This window comes from Setaria viridis, chromosome 4 (genome assembly GCF_005286985.2).
Source record: "Setaria viridis chromosome 4, Setaria_viridis_v4.0, whole genome shotgun sequence".
Lineage (NCBI taxonomy): Eukaryota > Viridiplantae > Streptophyta > Magnoliopsida > Poales > Poaceae > Setaria > Setaria viridis.
In genome coordinates this window covers 8,051,638-8,075,916 of record NC_048266.2, presented here as the reverse complement: position 1 = coordinate 8,075,916, position 24,279 = coordinate 8,051,638, and the positions used below count along the sequence as shown (strand labels likewise).

The following is a 24,279-nucleotide window of genomic DNA, read 5'->3' as shown; positions in this document are numbered from 1 at the left end:
TAATGCGCGTCACTTAACATTGCTGGAGTTCCTGGTGTACTGACTCACAAAAACGAAATTCCTGGTGTACTGGTGCTTAAGCTGCCCTGTGCAAGAAGTTTGCATCAGTCCATGTGCAAAACAGATACCTATAACAATGAATTGCATAACCACATGGCAATCACTGCCATACAAACTTCGTACTTTTGCCAAGTTATACATTCGCACAAATTCACTTGATTTTTTTTCATTGCAATTGCAGGCTAGCAACCATGGTGCTAGAGCTACTCATTTCTACAATTCTACTGTCATATAGTTCCCAAAATGGCTGTGTGCGGTTGCAGAGGTTGGAGGCAATTCCATTTTCTAAAAAAAATATAGTTCCCAATTATACCAATTTATTTACCATGTCAAAATGAAAACGCAAAACTGAGTTCAAACTCCTCAATCCTATATGCACGGCCCATCTACCGTTCTTCATCGCAACCGCCGCTCGCTGCTCGTTATGTGCACGGGCCCATCTTCCATTCTCCCTGCAAGTGCGGCCCAGCCAACAACCTTCCAACGCGAGAACCCCCCAAACCCACAAGCCCGGCGAGCCGGGATTCGGGCGTGGCCTCGGCCTCCGTCGCAGCAGCCAGTCGCCGCGCACCGGCAGACCACCCCCTGGCGCTTCTCCCCGCCATTGCGATTGCGCCGCCGGTCACGGCTCAGCCCAGAGTTCTCAATCCACCACCAGCCACCGCATGCGCGTATCCGAGGCCTAGCCCGCTCGCGGCCGCGGATCTCTCGCCTCGCCCCGCGATGCATCGCGCGATGCGGCTGCGCTGCCTCCTGCGCCCGCCGCTCTGGCGCGAGCCCGCCGCCAACCCCGCGGCGGCCTCCAGCGGAGGCGGTGCCGCCCTGGCGCGGAGGCTCGGTGCGCCGCCGCGGTCGTTCGGCGAGAACCAGCGGTTGTGCCGGTTCTACAGCTCGAAGGAGGGCGTCGGCAGCGCGGAGGCGGAAGCGGTGGGGACTGGCGGCGGCGGCGGCGGCGGCGGCGGTGGAAGTGGCAGCAGCAGCAGCAGCAGCAGCAGCCGCGAGCAGGAGCACGCGCGGCTCGGGGAGAGGGACCAGCAGGAGTGGCTGAGCGGCGAGCGGTTCCTCACCGGCTGCAAGCGGCGGGAGTCGCCGTTCCTCACCAAGCGGGACCGCTTCCGCAAGGAGTTCCTGCGCCGCGCCGTGCCGTGGGACAAGACCGGCGTCTCGTGGAACAGCTTCCCGTACTACGTCGAGTAAGCATGGCAAACACCGCGCATGCACGCCACCTGTTTGCTGTTTTGTGCACGAACGATGTTAACTCAGTTGCGTTGTGCCTTTTGGATTGCTAGTCAGCATGCGAAGCAGCTGCTGAGCGAGTGCGTGGCGTCGCACCTGCGGCATAAGGATTTAGCTCTGGAGTATGGTTCCGGGCTGCAGTCTTCCAGTGGGAGGATATTGCTCCAGAGCTTGCCAGGTACTGATCAGGAATGGAGCTAATGTTTTCATCAATATATGCTTCCATGTGCCTATATCCTATATGGATGTTGAGAATTTTTTTTTGTTTATTTGCTATTGCTACAATGCAGGGACTGAACTTTACCGGGAGAGATTTGTGAGAGCACTTGCCAATGAGTTGCGTGTGCCAATATTGGTTCTGGACAGCAGTGTTCTAGCTCCATATGTAAGATAATCTGCCCCATGTGTTAAAAGTCTCAAGATCTCAGTTCGTGGTGGAACCTAATGTCTGACCTTGTAGGACTGTGGTGAAGATTGTTCAGAGAGTGAGGAAGAGGATAATCATGCAGAGTCAGAGGATGAAGGTTCAGAATCTGAGGTGGATGGCGAAGGTGATGAGGAATCTGGTGAAAGCGATGATGACGATTCTATTAAATCTGTGGCGGACCTAAAGAAGCTAGTTCCATGCACTCTTGAGGAATTTGCCAAGGTATCTGTTTCTATCAAGCTTTGAAACCATAGAAAATAATGGCACTGACAATTCTTACCTATGTCTTGTGTCAATGTATCTTGTTCTTTTGATTCTATTTAGAAAATAAAGTGTTTTATTTTACCTTTACCTATACCATGTATCTACACAATTTATTTAATGTCTGAGTGAGAGACCTCTAGACTACCAACAAGATACTTGTAAAAACTAACATCAGTAGTACTGTGTTGCATTCAATCTTATTTAAACCAGCCACATGCGATGCTGTTTTCTTTTTTTTTCAACTACAAATGCTAATCCTTGTTGAGCTGCTGTTTCTTGATTCTTTAAATCTTTTGGTTTGTCTTCTTTCTGCCTTACAATTTATGCCTTCACTGCTTGTGCTTGCAGAGAGTTGTTGGTATACAGGAAAGTTCTTCAGCAGCAGAATCCTCCGGCACTGCTGAGTCATCCGAAGAAGAGAAGAGGTCTCTTCAAAAGGGTAACATGACTTCATTATTTTCCTTTTCAGTACTGAGTGTTTTTACCAAGCTGGCTCTAAACTATGTAACAATGAACTGTTTACCTCCAATATGGGGTACGGTGTGCTTTGTTATGGGCTAATTTTGCATTGATGCCTTTGATCATATTCTGCGAGTAGCTATTTCCTTTTGGAGCCTTCTCAGTGCATTTGGTAGGCTAAGTTCTTCTGTAGTGCTTTGAGCTAAATGTCATTTTTCACAAAAATAAGTTGGCCTTTGTTTTATGTGTTACTGATGTTCTGTGCTTTGGATAACGCCTGTTGGTCTAGATCGGGCACATACCCAGTTACACTCTACAATTACTCTGTTATAAGGAGGTGAACCCAAGCACCATTTTACCATAAAAACACTTAACTACATTGCAGTAAGGCAGTTATACCATGTATCCAACTCTTCGTGTTGAAGTTTATTTTATGAGCTATCTACAAAGTACAACTGTACCATTAATTGTACATACATTCTACTCGCTCTTTTGCAACATGGAATTCAGGCTGGACCCTTTTAGCAGTTTTTTTTGGGTAACGACTCTTTTAGCAGTGACAAAAGTTACAGAACACTGAATGAAGGCAAAGCCAACTTAAACCTTTCTCATTATTATTTTCAGGAGATAGGGTCAAGTACATTGGAGCGTCAGTGGTTGTTGAAGCAGATACTAGGTACTTGTTGGAAGCTATGCTATCCTTATTTTGGTTTTGTGGGCCACATTTGTTTGAAATCTGTTTCACTGCCACTCTTTGGATCTGTCTAAACCACATATTATTGGCAATTCTTTTGCTAGCTACCCCCATTTTCTTGCTAAACGAAGGTTATCACATTGATTCGAGATCTGATCTATGTCACTTGAAATAAATGTAGTATGTTATAATAATGTGAGCTTGTAATATAAAATATTTCCATCTGATAGGCATTTCAATATGTGGGCTGTGTTTATGTGAGATGTCTGTTCATGCATTTGGGTACACTTGCAAGCAGAAGGCTTAGGCAGAAACATGGTTGCACCCAGATAGGTTTTGTAGGGTGAGAGGTTCACACACATTTGTGATCTTATGTGTCTACATGTGACCACATGTTTGCCACTAGTATTTTTACACTAATCGTGATGCATATCGTATATGTCAAATCACAGGATCATTTTGGGGCAAGTACCTACTCAAGATGGCTCAAAGAATGCCTATACCTTTATTAGTGGCAGGTGGGTGGATAAGTCTTTCTTGTATCTGTATAGAAAATAGGGCTAGAAGATTTTGACTTTTTCAGGGCATTCTTCGTTGCATGTTTTTTTTTGCGAGCAATCTTTGTTGAATGTTATTGCCACAGCATTTCAGCTTTATGTGGCTTGACACATCATTTTAAGTGACCATCAGAAGTTAATTCATTTATACTTTTCTTAGCTTTCTCATTAAAACAAAAATGACAAAAAAGACGAAATATTTAAGATTAGAACTATAAAGCCTATTTTTGCACATTGACAAAAATATTAGTTGTCACGTGAGGTTACGAGGGCTGAGGGACATGCATTTTAACATGGCTTACTATACACTTTTGAAGTTGAGTTTGTACCTTGAATAAACAATGGGTTAATTTTACATATCATGATTGTTTTGGAAATGTTTGTATTCTTATACTGCTTAGTGTTGTAGGTGATACATAGCGGCAGAATCTTATATACACGTGCTTAGCCTTTTTTCCAACATTGTTTTTGATGATTTGATTTCTGGTTGTATTTCCTTACATTGCATGCTCGAGCCTTTGCCAATGGGGTTGCATTATTATCTCTCAACATTTGTAAGTACTAATCCTGTATAATTGAACATTCTTCTATCTATTATAATTGTAATTGCAGAACTTTATCAAATGGACAGCGTGGAGAGGTGTATGAGATCAATGGCGATCAAGTGGCTGTTATATTTGACCCTCCTGAGGAGAAGGTGGCTGATGGTAACAAAGATGAAGCAAACAAAGAGCAAAATGCTAAACCAGCAGTTTACTGGGTTGACAGTATGCTTCTAGTCCCAAGCCTCCATATTGCTATATTCAGTTTGGACATGTCTGCAATTTAGCATTGTTTCCTTTTTGTACTTCTAGCTCAGGATATCGAGCATGACCATGATACTCAGGCGGAAGATTGGCATATTGCAATTGAAGCACTTTGTGAGGTATTTTGTCTGCAAATAATTGTTTACATATAACTTGTATTATCTTGATATATTCCTTTCTCCCGTGTACATGCATCTGATTGCATAGATTCACCACTCAGTCTGTTGTACAATTGACAAGATTCACAAGTTTTCGTGTCCTTATGAAGTTATGATTTGCTTAATAAACTTACCTATAATGTCATGTTTACTAAATTAGGTACTGCCATCTCTAGAACCAGCCATCGTTTACTTTCCAGACAGTTCCCAGTGGTTGTCTAGGGCAGTTCCAAGATCAAATCGTAGAGAATTTGTTGAAAAGGTAGAGGAAATGCTTGACCAGCTCACTGGACCTCTAGTTTTGATATGCGGGCAGAACATAGCGGAGGCATCAACAGAAGCATCTAAGGATAAAGAACCTGTAAGCCATATAAACTCCCGTAGCCCTACCTGCTTGCATTCAATTATATATTTTGTTGTTGGTTCTTATGTTGTTTTTGCATAAATACAGAAGACTCTGCTGTTCCATAATATGGCTCGCCTGTCTCATCTGGTAATTTTCTTACTAACCTGCTAAAGAAGATATGCTTGTTTTCTGATCCTTCCCTATTGCAACTGGTCCAGAAAACAGTTATTCTTCCAGTTATTCGTGTATTTGGTTCTGCTCATCTAGATTTTATTTACCACACAAAATGTGCCTAACTAACTTTAGTTTTCCATATATTGCTTCTGGCCCTAACAGTTGCAACGATAGTGACTCGTGATGGGAACCAAATTAGTAACAATTTATCATGCTGATGTTGCTTAACCTATTCTGCATGTATGCGCGGGTCATATGGCAGCCATATTATTAGCATAAAGGCATACTTTTTTTATAGTCGGTTGCCATTGGATAATTTACTAGTGCAGGATTGTATCTAAACTAGACATCATTATGCTTGGCCTAAGCAATGCCTATTTATCCTTATTATTGGCCAGTACAAGCTGGGTTTTTATCGCTATACTCCACTATACTCCTAGCAAGCATGGCCTTGTTCTGCCTGGCCTGAAAATGAATTGTCCAAGTTGACACTGGCTAGCTAGCCTTTCTAGTTCTAGGTGCATAAGGCTGCCCAGTCAGTCTAGCAAAGATTCCTTCATCCAACTTTTTATTGTTGTACTGCATTGCCTTGAGGTCTGGTTAGTACAAAGAAATTTACCTATTCTAATAAAAATTACTGCTACAGCTTTTAAAAGGTGTGACCAATTAATTTATGCTCCCTACAGTCACAAAAGAGTGTCCTTCTGGGTTGCATTCAGTCAACATGTTTACTTTGACCATCGATATCCTAGATAGGTTTTAAAATATAGTTTATTAATATTATAGCTTTGCCTCATTTTGCATATACCTTATACTGGTAATTAGTAGTCAAAGTAGTGTGTTGGTGACTGTCGATGTCCAAATCGACACCTTTTTGTGACCGGAGAGAGTATTTAGCCAGGAGCAAAGCAGAAGTGCTATAAAAAGCCACTGCAATGCCAAGTGCAGTGTTAGAGCAATGGGTGCTTCTTGATGGCCTTCCTGGCAATTGCTGAACTGTAGTTTTGCCAGAAAAGCAAAATAGGTGAAAAGGAGAACAAAGATGTGAAAAGGTGAAAATAGGTGCAAAATTGCTGAACTGTATTTAGCCATCAACTGTGTGTCCCTTCCCTGCTATGTTGTGCAACTTTCTTGGGCCTGCTTCTTTTAAACTTTAAACTGGTCTGAGTAGCTCTTCTCTTTCTTAGCACTATATCATTAAGTTCACTTTGCATGGTGGATTGCGACAGCAGTGCCCCTAAACTTGCTATTACTCTGAAATGTATTCAGACATCATCCTTGAAGCGGCTGGTAGGGGGCCTAAAAGGACGGAAGCCTTCAAGGTCCAGTGACATAACGAAGCTTTTCAAAAATAGATTATTTATTCCTCTTCCAAAGGTAAGTTGATATCCAATGCGTTTTTTTCCCCAAAGTGTTGATATGTGAACCGTGTTGACTTTGCTCACCTGCTGCATCTGATTATGGCTATTTATTGTTACATCAATAACCGTTGGTGTTCAATAACTCAATAACTTGCTCACCACATATGCTCTCCTAGCTTGAATAATGCCCTAGCTCTTCGGCTGTGTTTACACTAATATTTGTCTATTCAATATTCAGGATGATGAGCAAATGAGAGTTTTAAATAACCAGATTGAGGAGGACAAAAAAATAATCATTTCAAGGCATAACCTTGTAGAGCTGCACAAGGTATTGGAATTGCTTCAGAGTTTTAATCACTAATTTCAATCCTCTGTTGATTTTCATTTCTTGACCTACATATATTATATGATTGAATATTGCTTCATGAAACACCTGTTTTATGTCATGATTGATACATATAGGTGCTTGAAGAACATGGGCTATCATGTGAGGATCTATTGCATATCAAGTCAGAGGGTATTGCTTTGACGAAACAAAGTATGTATGTTATCTGGATCCACATTTTGATTCATATATGCTATATTCTACCCTGACCGATGTTATTTATATTCTGTTGATCACATTGCACTTTGGAACGGATCATCTTCAACCTAAAGTTGGTTGAAGATATTGTTTGCCATCCTGATGGTATGCATTTTTATTTGACAGGTCCAATCATTCTTCTAACTTAAAGCAATGCTCTTGCCAAGGTGCTATGGTTCCCACTGTGCACAGTGCACACTTACCACAACAAAACTGTAGCAGACGAATACAAAATCAGTCAGTTATCGATTATGGACCCAACTATATAGTTGCAGCCCTTATGCTTGGCCTTACATGATAAATCAATTTTTTTTTGTTTCTCCTTCCTAGTGAACACAACTCCTTACATCAATCCTAAGGTATTGCCAGAAGCAGGACCCATGCTTACTGCTTATTTATATATTGTTGATTTCAGGAGCAGAGATGGTTGTTGGATGGGCTAGGAGTCACTATTTATCATCAGCAGTTAATCCTTACATAAAGGGCGACAGGCTGACCATTCCCCGTGAAAGGTAGTGTATCAGTAGTCATGGCAGTCGGCCATCTATCTTTGGATGGGCACTAACTAACACCATTGTCTCCTTTTTTTTCTTTCTTTTTTTCTTTTTCAAGTCTGGACCTAGCAATTGGGAGGTTGAAGGAGCAGGAGGCTTCCAATAAGAAGCCGTCTGAAAGCATGAAGGTAGTTTTAGTTCTAGCTTTTCTATTATAGGAAGGCATACTTTTTCTTCTTGGAAATTCTTTGTACTGTGGGACTGCCCAACCTTAAAAGGTGTCTTCACTGCAGATGTTGGCGAAAGATGAGTATGAGCGCAATTTCATTTCAGCAGTTGTGCCTCCCAATGAAATTGGAGTTAAGTTTGATGATATTGGTGCTCTTGAGGATGTCAAGAAGACACTGGATGAACTTGTAACTCTTCCAATGAGGAGGCCAGAGCTCTTTTCTCATGGGAACTTGTTAAGGGTATTATTTTTCTTATGAATTTTGGTTTCTAATAGTGAACTGGGTTTGTTGTTGCCACTTCCCTTTTGATTATATAAACCATAGGCTCCTAGGTTATGGCTTATTCCTAAACTAACCTACTGCATGGACCTGCATAACATTGCCAGTTTGTAGCTAAACATGGAAAATAATGTTCTAGGGAAGAAACAACCTAAGTTACTACAGTCTACGCCACTGGTATATTAGTATAGTATTGTTCCTTCACTCGACTTCTCATCATTGGAACAAGTTACTGCAGTAGTTGCATACTTGCATGTCAACGTGTAATGGATGAAATCATGAAAAGACTCAAATATATATGAATCCATGAACCAAGTTGCTAAGTCCACGGGAAACAAGCCTTGGAAGTCTTAGATGTACTCCTCTTTTATGATGTGTGAGATTTTGCACCTTTTCTTTCAACATCGTGTATGCTGACCATGTTGTTTGTTTTCTTTTCATTTTCTTACCTTTCTTCAGCCCTGCAAAGGTATATTACTTTTTGGGCCTCCTGGAACAGGAAAAACGCTTTTAGCAAAGGCACTTGCAACAGAAGCTGGAGCAAATTTTATAAGCATAACTGGTTCTACTCTCACATCAAAGGTATTTTTCATCTATATCTAGCTCTCTTTTTGGTATGGTTTGATGAGTCACGTTGTGGCAACTGACAACTGAACAGAATACGTATCAATTTTATATCATATGAAAGTATCCTTTGTCCAATTTATGGATACTTGCATTGCATGATTTGACCTTTTTTTCTCCTTTATCAAATTTGTTAAGCTGCAGAGCAATGGCACAGCTGTTAGCATACTTTCTTGGATGTAGTCCTATGTATACTGGACATTCTTTTTGTATTTGCAAGCATAACCATGATGTTTTGGCATATGGTATATATTAGGTCTTACATATGCTGGTACCATAGAGGTAATCTCTTCTAGCTCATAGTTAGCAGCAGGAAAGTTCTGCGATCTGTAGTTTCAGCATTGCCTTTTTTTTCCTGGTGTACCTGCCTCCTTATATGGAACAGATACCACAAATAGAAATTTCATGATTTCCATCATGGAACAGTGGTTTGCCCATCTTACATATGCTGATGAGAAATTTCTCATCATGGAACTCGGGATGTACGATGACGTTGCTCACCTCTATTCACTTTGCCCATCTATCTCTGTTAACAGTGGTTTGGAGACGCTGAGAAGCTCACCAAGGCCCTTTTCTCCTTTGCTAGTCGACTGGCTCCTGTTATAATATTTGTGGACGAGGTATGTTTTGCTTCAATTCAACGCAGTTACATGGTTGTTAGAATTCTGGAGGATATCCTAAGGGTTTCCATCATTCTTAATTGGTCACATTTCCAGTGTTACCTCATGATTCAAATACTATTACAATTTAATGACAGGTTGACAGCTTACTTGGTGCAAGAGGTGGTTCATTTGAGCATGAGGCAACGAGAAGGATGAGAAATGAATTTATGGCAGCTTGGGATGGTCTAAGGTCCAAAGAGAACCAAAGGATCCTTATTCTTGGCGCAACAAATCGTCCCTTTGATCTAGATGATGCAGTGATACGACGTTTACCTAGGAGGTAAGATCTGCATATATTTTACTTATCCATTTCAAAAAATATTTATGCTTGATTGACTTAGTAAAATGATGATTGTTCAATCAATTTATAGGATATTAGTTGACCTTCCGGATGCCAAGAATCGGATGAAAATTCTAAAAATTTTACTTGCCAAAGAAAACCTGGAATCTGATTTTAGATTTGACAAGCTTGCTAATGTGACTGAGGGTTACTCTGGGAGTGATTTGAAGGTACTATGCTTAAGTCCTCCATTAATCTTCTGATCTTCCCTCTAGCATCACAAAAATGTTACTGGCTGTTGTTTTCTGTGTTGTGTGGATTCATTTTATGCCTTTTCTGCAGAATCTATGCATAGCTGCGGCATATAGGCCAGTCCATGAACTTCTAGAACAAGAAAACAAGGTATCTTGTTCTTGCTTTCCGATATTAGTACTTGCATTCTTGTTCATCACCATGAGCATGGCCCGGTCAGCTCCATGTTTGCTCATATTGTTGCCCATCTTTTCTTAGGGAGACATGGGTAGCACGAAAACTTCATTAAGGGCACTGAAGTTGGATGACTTGGTGCAAGCAAAGGCCAAGGTATTGTAAACTACTGTACCTTCACTTGGGCAGATCTCTCCCAGGATGTGTGTGTATCTCAAGATATGATTGTTTGCCTGTTCAGGTAAGCCCATCTGTTGCTTTCGACGCAACAAGCATGAACGAGCTAAGAAAATGGAACGAGCAGTACGGGGAAGGTGGCAGTAGAAGCAAATCACCATTCGGGTTTGGCAGCTAACATACTCCTGTAGTAAGGTTTCCCACATTGTATTGGGACTTGGGAGCGTGTGAGCCCAAATTTAGTCATACGAAACCAGCAGTAGTGGCTCATCGTAGGCAGTAAACCTGTGCTGTTCAGTTACTTCATCCAGGCCACTCCCTTGCCCCCCGTTTTGATCTGTGAGTCATTACAGCAGTGCTGTTGTCATGTATCGATAGCAAAACGGCTTATCATATGCCAAGTTTTCATGACATACCCCATATTGTAGTGTCACGGGCTCCCATCCGAGAGGCCTGATCGAACTGTAAATAGCCCCCAAAGTTGTCCCAGAGCTAACAGTTTAGCCATTTGCGGCAGTTCCATACAATTTTGATTTGTTGCCGCTGTTTTACATAGTTGGGCAATAAACTCTACACGACTGCATTCGCTGGTCTCTTGAGTAACGCAGGCAAAGCGCTGTCGTAGCGTCATTTCCTTGGTACGTTATTTCCCAGCTTCTGGAAATGTTATACACGCCCACGGAACTTGTAGTTGGTACATCAGGTGTGCAGGTGGATGTATTGTAGCCGATTCTGAGATTTCGTGCGGCAGTTGCTGGCTTTTTTCCGCTTGGGTTTCGATCCCAGGATGATCATGCTCCGGCAGTAGTAGTTAGCTTCTAGCTTGTCAAAGTTGTAGTTTGCTTGCTGCTGCTGCTGTCTACGCACGCAGCTGCCCCGGTAGCAGTTCAACGCCGGCGAGAGCTGTTTGGAACCATTCAGCTTCGAGACCCCGTTCTGTGACCGGCATCAGCAGGCGACATGCGTAGGCGTGGACAGGTCTGTGCTGCAATCTGGCACGACTTGATGCGTTTCTGCGGCGGATCGACGGCGTCGACGAGTCAACCTAGTTGATCAATGGTGCTCGTGTAGTGCCCATCTGTCATAGTGTCATGTGTTCGTGTTGCGGCCCTCCTACTACTACGCCTGTTGGCTTTGGCTGCACGTGGTGAGCCCACCAGCCAGCGTTGAGGCCTTGAGGGCTTGGGATGATGGGTGGGCACGATCCGTGCTGAGTCAGTGCCACATGTAGTACTCTACACGTGCAGGTTAATGTGCAGAATATGCCGTAGAATCTCACCAGAAGTGGCAGCATGCTAATTTGCTAAACGCAGCTATGCTTGAATGCCGGGATGTGTGCTGATACGCACGGTGATACCGTAAGAGGAAATTTCTTGTGAAAAAGTTCAGGTTCCGTAGGAGCCCTAAGTTAAGTTTAAGGGGAAAAATGTTCAGGTTCCATCGGAGCCTTAGGTTAAAAATATGGGGACCTGAGGAAAAATTGCGGTTTCTCAGGAGCCGTCCAAAAAGCGTGTGGTTCCTCGTTTTCTTGAGGCCTACCAACTGTTAAATCGAAGGGAGGCGAACATCTGGCTGCCACGGTAGTTACGCGATACAATTACAAGGAGTGCACTAATGGACTGCACCACTTCCACTGGCATACCAGTGTTGAGTAGTACTGTGCATGGTGTAGTGATGTAACGGCGGACAATGATACAAATGGTGACTATGCACCATCTCTATGCCAATGCCCCTGTATCCATCGAATACAAAGGTGCTAGCTACTTTTTCTTTCTTTTTTCTTTTTCTCTTTTTTGACCTCTTCTGATCTTCTCCTCAGCTCCTTTCCCAACAACCCCCTCTCAACATCACGGGTCCGCACAAGTCCGAAGAGGCATGTCATCGCAACAAATGACCATCATGTTTATTTGACCTGCTAAGTGCCCTTCAACAATCGACAAAAGGCCACCGTTAAGACAAACGTGGTTGAACATCGCTAGGCAGCTGGCATACTAGTTTGACTAGTTATTACCTGTATAATATATTAAAATATAACAAAGTTAAATATTATGGAAGCTATTTTAAAGACAAATTCGTTGCACAATTTTTAAAAAAGTTCAATCAAAGTATTAAAAAAGTGACATCTAACCAAAGGCAAGTGTAATGTGTATATGCACAGTCCAACGTGCGACACTCTTTTACGAAGACGTAAAGTGATGCAATTTCCAGATTTAGTCAGTCTAAGTCAGTGTTATCTGTTGCCGTTTTTGGGTGATATGTGAAGTTAGATAGATAACATCCATATTGTACATGCCCTAAGCTGTCTGCATTTATCGATCATTTTCCACAATATATAGTTTCTTGAAATAATCAAATAATTGCATAATTGAACACCTATAGTGGTGGTAAAAAAAAACTCTTACTGTACCTGTAACCAAAACTGTAGGCTTAAAATAGGGATTGACTTCAAATAAGACTAGTTTTAATGGAGTTTCATAGAAATTTCATAAGCATTAAATTTTATGGTAAATCAGCAATTTTGCCGACTTGGCAAAATCATTATGAGAAAATAGCTGGGGAGAGTTTCATCAGACGAGAAAGAAGTTTCACCCCATAAAACCTGTTGAGCTACTGTAAATTGCAACTTGAAAGTAAATTGCGAATAAAGTAGATTTGTTTTGTTGGTGTGCACTACTTTTTCAGACCTCGCAGGGTCTCTATTTATACCCTAAACTCAAAACTCCTAGTCCTGATCGATTACGATGCAATACAATATCTATAACAAAAGAAACAAACCTTCTGAACAAAACGACTCGCACAAGAGTTGGAAACGAACTTAGATTCTATTAACTAACCCTATATCCACCATCTTGCAACCACCTCGCCGATCAAGACTCTTCCACCTCTTATCGGTCAAAGCTCCAACACCTTGGATCGGCTGGGACCCTCCTGTTTGCATCGGCCAGCTCCCATCAGCTCCCATCGGCTGAATCCTCCTGTCTTCATCGGCCGAACCTCCATGATTCCATCGGCTGAGCTACTGTAACCCCATCGGCCGATTTTACTAGCCGTTGCTCCTCTGTCACGCACCAGCATCTCTGCTTCCTTTTGACGCCAACTCTTAATACATGTCAAAAAATGGCATCAACACATGCCCCCCAATTTCGGAGTAAAACATATCTTTTGCTCCGAAATTCTCTCAGCCATGATTCGCCTGCTTGAAAAAACGCCTGCGAACAACAGCCTCTCAGATTTCGCGCGGACGGCGGATAAAATACCATACATACCCTTCTCAGGCTAACCTATAAACTCACGGCCATCATCTCCCTCTCCCATCGGTTCACCTTCTCGTACAACAAAATAGATATATTCTTCCTTGAGCGAAATAGCAACCTTCGACGGCTTCCCGTGTTCTTCAATCCGTAGGCCCGCTTTATTCATGGCGACTCTTTCTTCAATCCCTGCGGTACGTTTCCCATCTTTCACCATTCTTCCTGCATTCTTGCTTTTTCTCATTTGATCTAGAGATTTCCGCATCCTTAGGAACTTAGGAATAGGATCATTATTCCTATAGATGACAAGCCCGGATTTATCTACTTAGGCCCCATGGGGAATTCTGACTCGACAGAATTAATCAACCTAGAAACCAATAGAATCCCCTTCAAGCTTGCATCCATGGATCTGACCAATTGGAGCCAAACCTTCAGATCTTGGCCCGGACATGCAGCAGGATGAAAAAACTGGTATCTCAAGATGGCAGCTTCAAAAAGGCCTCTTTGGGAACAATACAACATCAGCCAGTGCATCACCCTCTCCTTATCGGACATGGCCCGAAATGAATCCATGCTCATCGCCGCATCGTATTTCTGGTCAGATGCTCTGAACGCTTTCTTGTTTGGTCATGGACCGATGACCCCAACACTAGCCGATGTTCTGATGCTGACGGGTTTGGACATCACCTCTGTTGATAATGCATTCGCCCTTCCTGCCAAAGCTTCTCATCAGCTAGAAACAAAGACCATCAACGGATGGAAAGGCTACATCAGCCGTCATGCTAAAACTGGAACTGTTGATGCCAGTGTTGACGCCAGATTTCGACACGAGTAAAATCGGCGTCAGGAGAGGAAGAAATTAGAAGATACGGCGAGATACAGGGGCGACAATTGGAAATCGGCCGAATGGCGCTACAGTTAAAGATCGGTTGGTTGGTGCTACAGTCCAGGATCGGCCGATGCTACAGTCGAGGATCGGCCGATTGATCTTTAGAATTCTGCCTCGCTTGACCCCTGGGGTTTGGGATCGGACGCGCCCGGTTCCCGATCGGTTACCCCTTGCCGATGAGGAAATCGGTCGATTAGGAGGTTGGAATAGTTGGGCCGGTATGGGCTTAGAAAGGATTATAAAGATGAAGAGGGAATCAGCCCATGAAGCGCATAATAATCGACCTAGTACGAATCGTACTTGTAAATATTCATTTTCCATTTGAATTAGGGATAGAGTTCTAGTCAGATAAGGAGTCGTCTGTACGGGGCTATAAATAGCCACTTTTGTAGATCTGTAATCATCAACAACTCAATACAACAAACTACTATTTCCTCGTACTTACTTTCAAGCAGGCGACTTCGCCAAATACTTTTCTTCTTTTTCACAAGTTCATACGGGTTGGCGGGGCTGCATCAACTTGACCTCCGGCCGATCTTGTAAGTTCCGTTTACCGAGTAAATTCTAAGCTTTAACTTCGGGCGCATCGCTGTTGTTTCGTTTAAATTTATTCACTAGTTATCGATATTTACTAGAATTATAGGTTTTACCTGTTGTTCTAGTTTTATCACCAGTTATCCAGCTAGGAATCGGCAATCTTGGCTTTTCTCGTATTTCGTCATTTAATTTACTTCTTTTATGCATAGCCAACTAGATCTATTCCTAGTGTTGCTACTGTAGCGTTGTATTGATTGCTCCAGCAGTTTTCATTCACGCTGCCCGGTAATCGGCTGCTTCATAGCCGATTTCTTTATTACGGCAAATCGGCCGATTCGCTGATAAGCTTTCTCGAGATCGGAAATTTAGCCGATCGCGACCTCTGGGATCTGACACGTCTTTTTCCTTGCCAATCAACAGGTCAGATTGGCTGGCACGCCGCGCGAACCGCACCAGGGCGATCACCCGAACAGGAGTTAAGCAGATTCTCCCGGGTCGTGTGTCAGACGCTGGGGATTCGGTCAGCCAGTTTCTAGCGCCAACACACTTTTGGCACGCCCGGTGGGACCAATACAATCGCTACCATGTCGAAAGCTGCTGAAGTCTCCGAAGATAACGTCATTGAAGTGACAGAAGCAGATCTCAAGGACGACCAGAAGGAAGGACTAGAGAGGCAGACAGCATACTACCGGAAGGCATGCCTGCAGTCCTTCAGTCGCACCAGGAGCGGGGAGACTATCAAAAAGTCTCCGTTTCCAACTCCCCGCCAGATCACAATCACCGAGGACTCGGACAAGATGTCCGAGATGGTTCAGCAGTCCGTTTATCAAGCTTTCATCGACTAATCCCCGGTGCTTGCGAATACCGTGTACAATGCCGTCATCAGCTCCTTGGCTAGCGGAGTATCTCAAGGGTACAAGGGACCGGCATATGCTCCGCCGATTTCACCAAACAAGAGTTATCCGAATTCGGCTTCTCAGCCGATCCAATTTCCATTTGGGGGTTCAGGCGCTTCCTCATCATCGATTCCTATGGGGTTTACTGGCACACAACACCTCCAGCCACATCCCGTACAGTTGTCCTCTGCGCAGTTTCCTCCGGTTAATCCAGCGCCTTGGGGGGCACCATCAGCGACGGCTGTTCAGGATCAATCGGCCAATCAGGGAAGTCCTCAATTCCAGGCATCTTTCCAGACAGCCACTCGACCAACTATGCCGCCGTACCAGCCTGTCGCACAAGAGATGAGTAAAACAGCAGAGCTCATACTATATGATGAAACGAGTGGCTCATTCAAACAGCCGACCCTGAATACACAGCCGGCTATAACACATCAAATGCCACATACTTTCACTCAGCATCAAGTCATCCCGCCGCCAATATATCAGCACGTACCAGTCCCTCAACCGACGGTTTACCAGCAACAGCCGGATTGGTCAGCACGTATAGCAGAGGTGATTCAGGAACAATTCGGCTTGAAGCCGAAGGTGCAGACTTACACCTACAGGACACCGTACCCGTCTACGTACGACTTACTGCCGTTTCCCTATCGGTATAAAGTTCCCGACTTCACCAAGTTTTGGGGGATGGACGATACCTCAACCGTAGAACATGTGAACAGATTCATCATCCAATGCGGGGAGGCAGCGGCGCAAGATGCTCTACGGGTGCGGCTTTTCTCGTCGTCCTTGTCTGGTTCGGGAGAGGCAGTTCCATAAATACTTCTACGCCGGGGTACATGAAATGAAGCTGTCCGATTTGACCAGCCTCAGGCAGAGAAGCGACGAGCCAATATCCTCATATGTGCAGAGGTTTCGGGAAATCAGAAACAAATGCTATTCTCTAGCTCTGACTGATGCACAGCTGGCTGATATAGCCTTTCAAGGTCTCCTGCCTCACATCAAAGAAAAATACGCCTCACAGGAGTTTGAGAGCTTAAGCCAAATCGTCCACCGATTATCTGGACAGGAGGTACGTTCTTTCGATCCACGGAGGAACTTCCAGAAGAAGGTGGCATACTTAGAAGAGGTTGAAGCCGAAGAAGATGCAGAAGTCGGTCTTGCAGAATGGGTTAAAGGAAAGAAGCCGATATCATGCCCGTTCGGCAAGAAGGAGCTAGAAACGTTCGGCTTTGACACGTCGAAGGCTGATAAAATCTTCGACCTCCTCCTCCAGGAAGGACAGATCAAGCTCTCGCCATATCATACTATTCCTTCTGCCGAACAGCTGAAGAAGATGAAATATTGCAAGTGGCACAACGCTACCTCCCATGACACTAACGAGTGCAAAATCTTCCGGCAGCAGATACAAACGGCTATTGAGCAGGGCAGACTTAAATTTGAAGTACCAACAAAACCAGCCAAGCCGATGAAGATCGATCAGCACCCCTTCCCCACCAACATGGTTGACACGGGAAAGAACTCGCTCCAAACAAAGGTGCTAACGTCCGAATCGGCTAAAAAGAGTGGCGCCGTAGACCCCAGAAATCAAGCGGCGCCTGAAGACATCAAGGGGAAGCGGCGGATGGAGGACGATGACGGCGGATCAGGTGAGCCACGCATTACTTCCCAATTCCTGCTCCACAAATATCAGCGGCAACATGAACGCTCAAGATCCCGGGAAGAAGCGATGCGGCGACATGAAGATCACTGGAGATGCCCATTCTTCATCCACTGTTGGGAAAGCAACCTCAGGTTACCTTCGGCCGATAATTGCCCAGAGTGCAACGGCCCGTATCGTAACAATCGACCGTTCAACAGGTCTCGCTCCAGAGACGGGAGACCAGAGCCGATCAGCAGGAACTGGCGCGACCAAGACGACCGGCGCCCTCCCGTGCGTGATCGGCTGGGGGGTAGAAGTGACCGATATGACCGGTCGGAAGGCAGGCGCCATGATAGGCCGGGGGGCAGATTTGATCGACATGACCGGCCAGAAAACAGGGCCAGCGTCCACAGTCGGCTTGAAGAGATGGCCGATGCTCGAGTGTCAGACGAGAACCCTTTAGGACACGAACCGGAATGGGAACGCGCCAGGCCACGAACCAAACCAGTGAACCCCAGGTGGTGTCCCGATGGATTGACCAAGTCTCAAAAACAAAGAATCCAGCGTCTCCGCCAGTGGGAACAGCAGGAGGAAGAACAACAGTACACGACGGACAAGAGGGAAGGCAGATCTCAGGTATGGCGCCCCAAAAGAAACGACAAAGGAGGCGACGAATCGGCAGGCGAAGAATCGGCAGCCGACATCGGTATGGTTTTCATACTGCCGATGGAATTTATGACTCCTGCCGACCGACAGAACATATCGGCAATAGAAGAACAGATGGCGCAATTGGCTTTTGAGCCAATGACAACCACATTCGAGAAGCCCGAAGACGATAAACGGCAACACCTGAAAGCGTTGTTTCTTAAAGGGCATGTCAACGGCCGACCCCTCACTAGATTACTGGTAGACAGAGGAGCTGCAGTCAACATCATGCCGTACGCCGTGCTCCGGAAGCTTGGGAAGAGCGATGATGACCTGACCAAGACAGATATGATGCTCAAGGACTTCGAGGGCAACATATCTCCCGCTCGCGGCGCTCTCTACGTCGACCTCACCATCGGCAGTAAGACCCTCCCTACTACTTTCTTTATTATTAATGGCAAAGGGTCCTACAACATGCTTCTCGGCCGAGACTGGATACATGCAAACTGCTGCATCCCATCGACAATGCATCAATGCCTCGTACAATGGGTCGGCGACAACATCGAAGTGGTCACCGCCGATTCCGCATACAGCATCGCAGCAGCCGACACGTAGCAATGGAGCTGCGAAACTGTCAGATGCATATCCGGAAGAGTATGGGATACTGACTTCTTGAAGGTGTCCGATTTTGGCCTACAGCCGATCCGAGCAGTCGGCTCCAAAGACTCCGATTAAATGGATCAATTCGCCCGAGAAGATGGGAAGCTAGGGCACGGGTTCACGTCGGCTGATTCATTAGAGATGATAGACTTAGGCGATGGCACCAAACCAAGGCCGACATATATTAGTGCAAATTTAGATCCGGAATACAAATGTAAACTGACAAGTTTGTTAAGAGAATTTAAGGATTGTTTTGCTTGGGAGTATCATGAGATGCCCGGATTAGACCGATCTATTGTTGAACATCGGCTACCCATAAAACCAGGATATCGGCCGTATCAACAGCCTGCACGGCGGTGCAATCCTAAAATCCTACCAGACATAAAAGCCAAAATAACTCGGCTAATCGAAGCAAAATTTATTCGGCAATGCCGTTATGCCGAGTGGATCTCCAACATTGTACCAGTATACAAGAAGAATGGAAAGCTACGCGTGTGCGTCGATTTCGGGAATCTTAATCAGGCCACACCAATGGACGGATACCCCATGCCGACGGCCGATGTACTGATAGATGCCGCCGCGGGACACAAGGTTATTAGTTTCATGGACGGAAACGCTGGGTACAATCAGATACTTATGGCCGAAGAAGACATACCCAAAACGGCCTTCAGATGCCCAGGTCACCTTGGTTTGTTCGAGTGGGTGGTAATAACTTTCGGTTTAAAAAACGCCGGCGCCACGTATCAGAGAGCCATGAACTATATATTTCACAAACTCATCGGCATACTGGTAGAAATCTACATCGACGTCGTAGTCAAGTCAAAAGGACACGAGGAGCATCTAGCCGATTTGCGAAAAGTGTTGGAATGCACGAAGAAACATGGGCTGAAGATGAATCCGAATAAGTGTGCCTTCGGCGTATCCGCCGGACAATTCTTAGGATTCATGGTGCACGAGCGGGGAATAGAAATCAATCAGAAGACTATAGCGGCCATCAACAAAGTCGTGGCCCCGCAGAATAAAACTGAGTTGCAATCTCTAATCGGCAAGGTGAATTTCATCAGAAGATTCATATCTAATCTATCTGGGCGAATCCAAGCTTTCACACCACTATTAAAGTTGAAGCCCGACCAGGAGTTCATATGGGGGGAAGAGCAACGCAAGGCACTGGAAGATATCAAGCAGTACTTGGTCTCACCACCGGTATTGGTCCCTCCTCAAACTGGTAAGCCGTTTAAACTATATTTATCAGCCGATGAAAAGGCTATTGGGTCAGCTCTAGTCCAGGAGTTCGAGGGAAAGGAACGAGTAATTTATTATGTCAGTAGAAGACTTCTGGACGCCGAAACAAGGTATCCTCCAGTGGAGCGGTTGTGCCTATGCCTTTACTTCTCATGCACCAAACTCAGGCACTATTTGCTGTCGACGGAATGCGTGGTCGTATGCAAAGACGACGTGGTAAAATACATGCTGTCATTGCCGATTTTGAAAGGACGAATTGGCAAATGGATCTTAGCTTTGTCAGAGTTTGACCTTCAGTATGAATCGGCGAAAGCCGTCAAGGGTCTGGTCATGGCCGATTTCGTCGCCCAACACTGCGGACCAGAGGCTACCTTCGTGGAACCGGTACCTTGGACTTTATACTTTGATGGATCATCATGTGGGGTCGGATCAGGAATCGGCATCGTCCTCATATCGCCTCGGGGGGCAAGCTATGATTTTTCTCTGCCGATAGAAGCAACCGCCACTAACAATCAAGTAGAGTACCGAGCTGTATTGAAGGGATTACAATTGCTAAGAGAAGTCAAGGCCGATTCTGTCAAAATTTTTGGGGATTCCATGCTTATTGTGGATCAATTAACAGGGAAGTCCGAATGCAAGGACGATGTATTGAGGATTTATTACGAAGATTGCCTGCAGCTCTTAAAAGAGTTCAAATCGGCAGTAATCGAACACATCCCTAGGAATCACAACGAGGATGCCAACAAGCTCGCCCAGCACGCATCTGGGTATCGGCCAATTCAAGGCGCTATGGCTCTGGAACTCGCGGCCGATGACTGGCGAAAAGAAATTGCCGACTACCTGAAAGATCCATCTAAGAAAGTGGATCGGCGGGTGCGTTTCCATGCTACCAAATACGTACTACTGGAAGACGACTTGTTCTACCGAACAATTGACGGCGTCCTACTCAAGTGTCTGGGAACAGAGGAGGCTAAGACTCTGATGGGAGAAATCCATAAGGGGGTGTGTGGAGCCCACCAGTCGGCCCATAAGATGAAATGGATGATCAGGAATAATGGGTATTACTGGCCGACGATCCTCGAAGATTGCTTCAAATATTATAAGGGATGCCAGGATTGTCAGAAATTCGGGAATGTCCAACGTGCGCCCGCGTCGGCCATGAATCCCATTATCAAACCATGGCCGTTCAGAGGATGGGGAATAGACCTTATCGGCCAAATTTATCCTCCATCAAGCAAAGGGCACAAATTTATTCTAGTGGCCACCGATTACTTTACCAAATGGGTGGAAGCAATTCCGTTAAGAGCCGTGACATCGGCTGCCATGGTGGACTTCGTAAGGGACCATATCGTCTATCGATTCGGCATTCCTCAGACTATCACAACTGATCAAGGGACAATGTTCACATCAGGAGAATTCGAGGAGTTCACGGCCGATATGGGAATCAAATTGTTAAACTCATCTCCATATTATGCCCAAGCTAACGGCCAGGCCGAATCCTCCAACAAAGGGATAATAAAGTTAATCAAGAGGAAGATAGAGGAGCAGCCAAAAAAGTGGCATCTATGTTTGACTGAAGCCCTATGGGCATACAGAATGGCTTGCCATGGGTCCACCAAGTTATCCCCTTATCAGTTGGTGTACGGTCACGATGCAGTACTACCATGGGAAGTTAGGGCGGGGTCGAGACGCACTTCGCTCCAGGACCAGTTGACGGCCGACGACTACTCCTCACTCATGAAAAGGGAACTTGATGACTTGGCTGGCCAACGACTGAGAGCTTTGATAAGCATCGAGGAAAACAAGAGGAAAGTGGCCGGGTGGTATGATAAGAAGGTCAAAGTCAAACAATTCTCTCCAGGGGACCTGGTTTGGAAGTTAGTGTTGCCGATTGGGTCAAAAGATCCTAAATTCGGTAAGTGGTCCCCTACATGGGAAGGGCCATATAAAATCGGCAGATGTGCTCCAGGAAATGCTTATATTCTGGAAACAATCGAAGGAGAAGAATTTACTAGGGCTCTGAACGGAAGATACTTGAAAAGGTACTACCCTAGTATATGGGTCGGAGCATAAGGATCGACCACAATGAGCAACACACAGCCGATACAAAAGGATTCATCTAGAGAAAACACGTAATCGTCCAAATTGGCCGATATATTTCATTCGGTACGGACGGTGGGTTACACGGCCGACAAGGTATAAGTCGCCCTTAGAACAAAAAATAATTAACCACGCTTTTTCTTACGCTCTCTCTCAGCCCGACCTAGTTCTAGCACAAGACGGATGTACTCTTCTTGTATCTCTTTCATCGAAGCCTCCGCTTCGACTTGACGGGGGAGAGGGTGGCTCCGGTCCATTGCCGGGCGTGATGTTCCTGTTGCTGCATCTTCAAGGACGACTTGTTGAGGAAGCAGATGACTTCTGTCGGCTTGAGGTCGCGGGCGGGCGTTGCCGTCCAGAAAATCCCAGATCCGTCGGATGTCAGCAGGGACATGCTCTTAGAGTTCGTCACGATGGGCCCTGATTAAGTCCTTGTCCTCTTGCGACAACGGTTCATCGAAGTGCATGAGTTCGATGGCTCGCTCGAGTTCAGGGCTAAGGCGCCGTGGCTATGAAAAGTAACGATCAAAAAGGGGATTCCCTTCAGAAGATCTAAACTAAGAAAAAGGATGAAGGAAAAACTTTCACCTGGTTAACAGAGGATGAAGAAGACATGACTGAAAGTCGCACCGACGAAAGCAGGTTGGGAAGATGAAGCCGAGCTAGACTGGTACTCTTGGAACGGGGGCTAGGCCGGCATTTATAAGAAAAGGAGGCGTAGATGTTTGGTAAGGCGCGTCCCGTCGGAGGTGAGAAAGGCAATAAATAAAAGAGGCACCGCGAAGGACGGTCAAGGCGGTCATTAAATGTTCGTACAAAAATGGCCAGTACTTTTACAGGTTACCCAGAAGGGCATCGATAGCCGCAATTGCTCGGCGTCGGATCTGATCGGCAGAGTCCAGGACCCGTTGGTCATCATCTGCCGATCCGGGGACTTCTGGCATATTGCAGTGGAGATTAAGGGCTTCGTGGGCCAGATGCTGCCTCTCCCGTTTCAGATCGGCGATGACGGAAGGGAGTTCTTGAAGCCTCTTCTCTTCGGCATTTATTGCTTTGGTCACCTGTTCCATCTCCTTGGCAAGCTCTGCCCTTCGGCGTTTGAGGCGATCTATCGTGCCGACGATTCCCGGGCGAGAGTCTTCCAGAAAGTGAATTCGTTGATGCACCTCTTGGGCCTGACGCTTGTACGTTCCTTCTTCTTCACGAGTCTTGGCCAATTTGGCGCGATCGGCCATGTGACGCAGGGCCCTGAAAACCGGGATCCTCATTGACTCGATATACGCGGCCGGCGCCAAGGCTTCTTCCGCTTCTTCTGGCACCCGCCCGCTGACGTCACTGAAGAGCTGCCGAATCGGCGAGGCGTCTTCTACCAATCGGCCGATGTCTTCTTGAAGAAGGGATCGGATGCTGGTAAGTTTGGCGCGTACGTCATTAGGGATGGAGCTCAAAGTGACTTGGCGAGAGGCGACTTCCTCGTCATCAAAGAGTGCGACCGTAAATGAGAAGAGACTGTTGTCAGGGGTGTCCTGTTCCTGGAAATAATAAGTCAAGAAGAAAAACAAATCAGCCGATGGTGATAGCAAATCGGCTAAGTAAGGGTGAAAAGTCTCTTACCTCCTTGAATCGGATTTCCTCAAGATGCGTTTGGGGAGCCGTCATCCTCGATTTAGGGGCTGGTGCCATTGGTTCATCAGAAGAAGAAGATCCTACGATGATTGGTGCTGTGCTCGGGCCAGCTTCCCGGGAGATGACCATTGGTTGATTAAGAGGGGCACTTAGCGTACCGGTGACCTGTGTCAAAGGATTGAATGAGAACATCATTCAAATACTAGGAGAATCGGTTGAAGAGTGTTATACCTCGGCGGATGGAAGCGGGGGCACGTCGATGACCGATTGGGTTGCTGCCGATTGTTGTGGGTCTATAGAAGTGATATGTGCAGTCTAAGATAAGAGGAGTTAGTATAGAGACATCAATCGGAAGGATTGGACACAAGTTTACCTGCACGGCCTCCACCAGTAATGATGCAGCGGCTGCCCCAGCTTGCGTAACGACTTGAGTATCTATTTCTCTGGTAGCTTGAGTAGGCAGTGCGGCCGAAGTTTCTGCCGATATGATCGTA

At 45.4% G+C, this 24,279-nt stretch overlaps 1 protein-coding gene across 2 annotated transcripts; it reads left to right on the top strand.

Moving 5' to 3' along the window:
- The first annotated feature begins 589 nt into the window (after positions 1-589).
- On the top strand, positions 590-10,880 carry LOC117852757 (uncharacterized). 2 transcript variants are annotated; one of them, XM_034734998.2, is made up of 24 exons: positions 590-1,253; positions 1,350-1,474; positions 1,587-1,681; positions 1,757-1,945; positions 2,336-2,426; positions 3,071-3,122; positions 3,593-3,658; positions 4,310-4,464; positions 4,552-4,622; positions 4,822-5,022; positions 5,113-5,154; positions 6,451-6,558; positions 6,781-6,870; positions 7,005-7,080; positions 7,541-7,637; positions 7,738-7,807; positions 7,913-8,089; positions 8,588-8,710; positions 9,289-9,372; positions 9,510-9,694; positions 9,786-9,924; positions 10,037-10,096; positions 10,205-10,276; positions 10,362-10,880. In XM_034734998.2, the coding sequence occupies exons 1-24, from the start codon at positions 784-786 to the stop codon at positions 10,473-10,475; spliced, it is 2,952 nt and encodes a 983-aa protein (XP_034590889.1). In that variant the 5' UTR covers positions 590-783; the 3' UTR covers positions 10,476-10,880. The 2 variants fall into 2 exon arrangements, with proteins under 2 accessions (XP_034590889.1, XP_034590890.1); XM_034734999.2 differs by lacking the exon at positions 3,593-3,658.
- The last annotated feature ends 13,399 nt before the right edge of the window (positions 10,881-24,279 follow it).

What these genes read in the sequence shown, in the direction of transcription:
- LOC117852757 (XM_034734998.2), top strand. Translation starts at nt 784, where the DNA reads ATGCATCGCGCGATGCGGCTGCGCTGCCTCCTGCGCCCGCCGCTCTGG. An exon ending in TATTGCTTTGACGAAACAAA is followed by an intron (nt 7,081 to 7,540) that starts GTATGTATGTTA and finishes TGTTGATTTCAG; the next exon opens with GAGCAGAGATGGTTGTTGGA. An exon ending in ATACGACGTTTACCTAGGAG is followed by an intron (nt 9,695 to 9,785) that starts GTAAGATCTGCA and finishes ATCAATTTATAG; the next exon opens with GATATTAGTTGACCTTCCGG.